General features: G+C 43.0%; 1 protein-coding gene across 1 annotated transcript; it reads left to right on the top strand.

Annotated features, from left to right (window-relative positions):
- On the top strand, positions 1-5,595 carry LOC126391726 (potassium voltage-gated channel subfamily S member 2-like). The gene is made up of 2 exons (XM_050046641.1): positions 1-2,045; positions 2,356-5,595. The coding sequence occupies exon 2, from the start codon at positions 2,358-2,360 to the stop codon at positions 3,795-3,797; it is 1,440 nt and encodes a 479-aa protein (XP_049902598.1). The 5' UTR covers positions 1-2,045; positions 2,356-2,357; the 3' UTR covers positions 3,798-5,595.
- The last annotated feature ends 754 nt before the right edge of the window (positions 5,596-6,349 follow it).

Genomic DNA, 6,349 nt, shown 5'->3' with positions numbered 1-6,349 from the left:
TTACAGGATGTATTGCTACAATAACGATGATGGTACTTACAATAATCCCAACCCACAGCAAAATGGTTCAACACACTGGGTACACAATTTTACGATAAAAACAAAAACCTAACTACATAACAGCAATCAAAACACCAGCAAGGCCTAGAAGCACCACATTTCTAACATTACTACTTGGCAAATAAATGACAGTATCTTATCAAAGGGATCCACACAACCCATCACCACTACCCTTGGCTCCGTATAGAAAAAAACTGAATGCCAAGACATAGCAATCACAGACCTACAGTACCTCTCCTCAGTGACACAATCAAACACAGCAACTGCTTCAAAAACACTGCAATTGCCTCAGCTCTGACAGCTTGGTGGAAAGTCAATAAAATAAAAAGAAGTCATCCACAAACACCCATATGGCACAACCCAGACTTCACTGCAAATAAATAACCTCTAATTAACCACTGAATAAAAAGAAGACGAAATTACACTCCTCTATCACATTTTTGACCATAAGACCTTATTGACATATATGACATTGAGAAACAACAATACGTACAGTATGTCCAATTAAAACATTCAACCAAGGGAAAAATAGATATCTCGACACACACCCTGAAAAATGACTATGACAGCATCAATAAAACTGCAAAATCAAACAATTCTCAACGTTTCCTATTTATTTGCTGTAGCACTCCATTATCCCATTTCCATATGCAACTCAATAGGTGTTCAGTACAAATCACCATACCCATACTTGTGGCATGACAGACATCTATAGAACAACAATCAGCTCTGCAAAAAAAAATCTTTAAAAAAAATTATGTGTTTCCCTTGATGTTATGTAACTCAGTAACACTTGTTGTTACCTTTGTATTTGTTGGTATATCCATACTGTTGACATGTGTTTGCACTAATGGGTGTATAAAGCAAATTAATACTTTTCAGCCTGTGGAAACATTTGTCTCCTGTGAAAAATAACCCCAATGATGTCATCAGCGTCTCAGCTTAGGTTTAGAGATTTTAAGGTTTTAATGTATAACCCACATTACAAACAAGAAGTTGGTTGTAAGGGGTTTTGCAGGCAGGGACATTCTAATGAAAGAGGTAGCTGAGTTGCACCATGGGAATTTTTTTGGAGCTTGATCCTTACCAGGAATTTAAAATCAAGATATCTGTCTCTGTCTCCTGTGCGTCCTCAACTTTATGGACATGCAATACTAAACAAATGGAGTACCCCATTCAGCAGAGTGACATTATAATCTTTCTTTATTCTGGAACTGTCTCTGCACAAGATTGTGATCTTTTATATGATATTATAGCAATGCTTGCTCAGGCTCCCATATCATCACTGTAATAGGATAATTACAATGCACAGTATTAAGCATTTGTCCTAAAGTTTCTGGTATAAAGCCGTTATTTCTACAGCTACACCGCTAACGCAAAATAGTTTACTTAATGTGGCGGTGCTTTCCGTGTGTTCCTCAGTAGGTGACTCTCCCTCTCCTCCTGGCCCCTCAGCGCCGTGATGTTGAGATCACTTCGGGAGGGCGGTGCAGAAGGAGAGCTACGTGTTGCTGCGCAGCAACAGATAGAAAGAGGAGAGAGAAAGAGAGAGAGGAATTCCCTCGCACAGCCAAAAGCGGCTGTCAGGGCGTGTATCAGTTCCTATGGCTCCCAGAATACAATGTACTAAATGTAGCCGATACCTGTAACTGAAGGAGGAGTAAAACCCGGCGGATGCAGGATGTAAGGACTACCAGCTCCAACAAGCCTTCGGGAATATCTGAGGAGGGACCGTCAGTTTATTTCTGTCTGGAGGCAACATCATATTTGACATCGCGCCGACTCCCTTTGGAAGAGACTTCATCCTCTCCTGTTCAAGCGGAGAAAATCAGCCTGACAGAGGCGCGCCTGTCTGGACTCCAGGGGACGGGGGTCTCCGTGGTTATTACAGGGCCATAACTTGGCCACAAACTACAGTATGCCATCACCGGAGTTGAAATGCAGAGTCTTCTCCTGGGTGTTCAGTGAGCTGGCTGTGCTTTGAAGTAAGTTCTTTGTTCTTACGTGCGCTTTTGTTGCAAAGGAGCCAAATGTTGCTCTTCGTCTAACTGTCTACAGGGAGGGAGAAAGCACGTGGTTGTAACAAATGGGCATTTTGTGTTTTATCTATTAAAAAAAGCTACTCAAAGGATGATATTAAATTCAAAATAACTCCTTTCTCCCTTTCTTTCTCTCTGTCCTCTGTGCGTGTCTCTTTGTACTGACTGTCTCTTTCTGTTTGTGTCAATGTGATTTTGTCTGTCTCTCTTTGTTCCTCTCTGTGCGCCATGCGTCTGTGTGTGTCCCTCTCTCCAGACATGACAGGTCAGGCCCTGGGGAAACCAGGCCGCAGGGCTCACATGGATGACAACGCCGCCATCCGCATCAACGTGGGCGGCTTCAAGAAGCGTCTCCAGTCCGACACTCTCTCCCGGTTCCCCGAAACGAGGCTTGCGCGCTTACTCCAATGCCAGTCCAAAGAGTCCATCCTGGAGCTGTGCGACGACTACGACGACACGGAGAAGGAGTTTTACTTCGACAGGAACCCGGCACTCTTCCCCTACGTGTTGAATTTCTACAACACGGGGAGACTGCACGTCATGGCGGAGCTGTGCATCTTCTCCTTCAGCCAGGAGATCGAGTACTGGGGCATCAACGAGTTCTTCATCGACTCCTGCTGCAGCAGCGCCTACCACTGTAGGAAAATGGACCAGGAACGGGAGGACTGGGAGGATAGAAGCGATGAAGGGAGCACCACTTCATCTTTTGACGAGCTGTTGGAGTTTTACAGCGACGCCACCAAGTTTGACAAGCAGCTGCTCGGGAGCGCACGGAGGCGCGTCTGGTTAATGCTGGATAACCCCGGCTACTCCGTGGCAAGCCGCATCATCAGCATCCTCTCTATCCTGGTGGTGCTCGGCTCCATCGCAACTATGTGCATGAACAGCATGAGCGAGTTCAGCCTGTTGGACAGTGACGGGCAGCCCACAGAGGACCCGCGTTTTGAGACTGTGGAGCACTTTGGCATCGGCTGGTTCACTCTGGAGCTGATCGCCAGATTCATGGTGGCGCCGGATCTTCTGCATTTCTTCGAGCACCCGTTAAATATGATCGACCTTGTGTCCATACTTCCGTTTTACCTGACACTCCTTATAAACCTGGTGGTGGAGAGCACCCCGGCTCTGGCCAACCTGGGACGTGTTGCACAAGTGCTGAGGCTGATGAGGATTTTCCGCATCCTGAAGCTGGCCCGTCACTCTACAGGGCTGCGCTCCCTGGGTGCCACCCTCAGGAACAGCTACAAAGAAGTGGGCCTGCTGCTTCTCTACCTGGCCGTCGGGGTGTCGTTTTTCTCCGTCATGGCCTACACGGTGGAGAAAGAGGACAGCGAGGATCTCTCCACCATCCCGGCGTGCTGGTGGTGGGCCACCGTCAGCATGACCACCGTCGGGTACGGAGACGTGGTGCCGGTGTCCATAGCGGGCAAGCTGACCGCCTCAGCGTGCATCCTGGCCGGGATCTTAGTAGTTGTGCTTCCGATTACGCTCATATTCAATAAATTCTCTCTCTTCTACAAGAGACAAAAACAGCTAGAGATCGCAATGAGAAGCTGTGATTTCGACGAGGGTATAAAAGAGGTGCCCTCGGTCAACCTGAGGAACTATTACGCACACAAAGTCAAATCCCTCATGGCGAGCTTGTCAAACATGAGCCGGAGTTCACCCAGTGAACACAGTCTGAATGAATCCATACATTGAAAGGGTTTCATCAAGGACACCCGGTCAGGTTTGGGTGACACTTTTCATTCAATGTGGCTGCATGAGGAGCTGTCCGGGGTGCTGAAGCCTCTGGATCAAAAGCCCACTTCCTCCCACTGATGTCTGACCGTTTGCCTCTCTGTAGCTCAGTGCAATAACGTGTTAATATATGTGTCAGTCAAAATGAGAACGTGAGAAAATGTACAGGACAGCCTGAATATGATATTTCACTGTGCATTATTATGGTCCTTTACCAAACAGGCCAATATCTGACCACATAAGATTAAAAAGAAAGAGAATGCTGTAGTTGTTTGCAGTCCTAGATGGTGTCACACTGTAGTCCATCCTCCAGCTGTACTTGTTGTGATCAAATGTGTCTGAAAGTAACTCCAGCTGTATCTCTTTTGAAAGAGTGTTGATGTGTTATTGTTCTGTTGCAACAAGATTACTTCAGATGTGTGGTTGAAGCAAACTGTATTAAACAAAAAATACACAACGCCCTTCCTCATGTTTTTCATGTGCAGAGCGAGGGTCTTTCAGCATCTTCCTAAGTGTGTCTTAACATAAGTAAGCCCGAAGGGGTAGCGAGGGATTTATAGTAGTGACTGACACAATACCTAAAACAGTTTGACAGGCACAGCAACAACCATTCAGAGCTGACACACTGAGTACGTTTATTCAGAGGATTTTATTTTTTGGGGCATTTTGGCAATGACATCCCCTTTTAAACTGACAAAACAGCTGCTTTTATTAATTAATATGTCTTAACAAGGCAGTAATTAAATGTATATTGGGGGACCCACTTTATAGTCAGACATACTCAATACATAGATAGAAAATATAAAGAAAAACATTTCCTATGCTACAAAAGGCAACCATGCACTGCCATCCAAAAATAATCATTGGCGGATTTTATCACAAATGTAAATCAACTTGGCTCTAGTAGTATGGTGTACTGCAGTTCTGTGTGGTTTGTCCAAGTGGTGTTGCCGTACCCCAGCAGAAGTAGTTGCTGGATGGCTGTGGAGTAGGTACAATCAATGTCTAACACTGTACTGTCTCTATTTAATCAGTTTTAAATGTACTGGAAATTGATAAAATACACTGTAATATGAGTGGTATGTAGGCTATATCATTGTATATTCTTGTAGTTTTTTGTAAAGTGTTATTATGTCATAAAAGTTGCCATAAAAAATGAAAATAAGTCATAGTATAATATGTCATAAAAAAAGTAATTTAAGAGTCATAGTGAGTGCACTTTTCCTGTGCGGCAATCAATCATATGCTTGCTCCCTAAAAAGGCACTCAGTCATCAAAACTTTAAGACTCCTTGAAACATTTTTTGTTGAAAATGCTCTGAAATGGTCTATTTAGCTGTTGAGTTTCTAAAAATATTTCCTGGGGGGAATGAATCCCAGACCCCACTGGAAGGTTGGTCAATTGTAAATGATACACCCCACTGTTGATATCCACAAACATGGTATCATACTGGTAGCAAAAGCAGACAGTAGATCCATCACCAAAGTAGAAGTTACACCTTGTCGTGCTTTCTGCATACTGCTATATTTACCTCTAAGGAGAACTGTGTAGAAAATACTTGACAATTCAGTATGCAGATACAGACATTTTCTTTTGTCATTGTTCAGTTTCATGTAAATCTTCCTTTCTATGAGTAATTTGTCTCCTTGTCAACAGCCTGTAACCTCAGAAGATGAATGGTGGAGGTAACCTGCAAACTTCTCTTTTTTTTCTATTAAGTCTCAAGGTGTCTTGTTAAAGTTTTTTTTATTCCACTGGGACAGTGGGAGTGGAGTTTTCTCTCATTCAATGCACTTGCAGGAACACAACAGAGAGCACCCACTTAGTGGCATTGATTTCAGTTTAAACGAAAAAGAGCCATTTGATACAAATAGACACCAGCTCTAAAAAAAAAAAAAAATCAATTCTTTTGTCATCAAATATGTCTGTACAGTTGGCTGCATTGATTACAGCTTTTAATTTAAGAAGCATTTTATTTTGAAGGCAGTTCTTAAAATGATTCCTCTATAACAGATGACTGTTATTATTCTGAGCTGATTCTTCTCATCAAGACACAGTAGATGTGATTGGATAAAACAGCACTGCGACACCTTTATCACTGTCAGAGTTTTGTTTTCCTCAAGTTACAGATAATTCATACATTTATGCACATTTCAGTGACTTGCGCAGTCAACCTAATATGCTCCAGTAGTTGAGGGATGATTGGAAATTCATTGTTTCTAAATTAATATGTGCAGACAGGCAGAAGTATCGCACATATTGCCACTCACAACTAATTAGTTTGAGCATACAGATTGCAGCCCAGTGGATTTCACCTGCGGTACAGGAAGTCCCAAAGGACTCCCAGAGACAAAAATAAAATGAGTTTCATGTCACATTTGTTTTTATTCTACAACAACTCTGTACCAGAAAATAAATGTGTTATTATATGGAATTCCAAATTCTATGAGAACACCAAAGAGCTTTTGGGTGTACATATAAAATCATAACAGTATTAGAATACTGAGTTTTGA

Source organism: Epinephelus moara, chromosome 6, assembly GCF_006386435.1.
Source record: "Epinephelus moara isolate mb chromosome 6, YSFRI_EMoa_1.0, whole genome shotgun sequence".
NCBI lineage: Eukaryota > Metazoa > Chordata > Actinopteri > Perciformes > Serranidae > Epinephelus > Epinephelus moara.
This window is presented reverse-complemented; position numbering and strand designations above follow the sequence as displayed.

Coding starts and splice junctions, on each gene's coding strand:
- LOC126391726 (XM_050046641.1), top strand. CDS start 2,358: ATGACAGGTCAGGCCCTGGGGAAACCAGGCCGCAGGGCTCACATGGAT.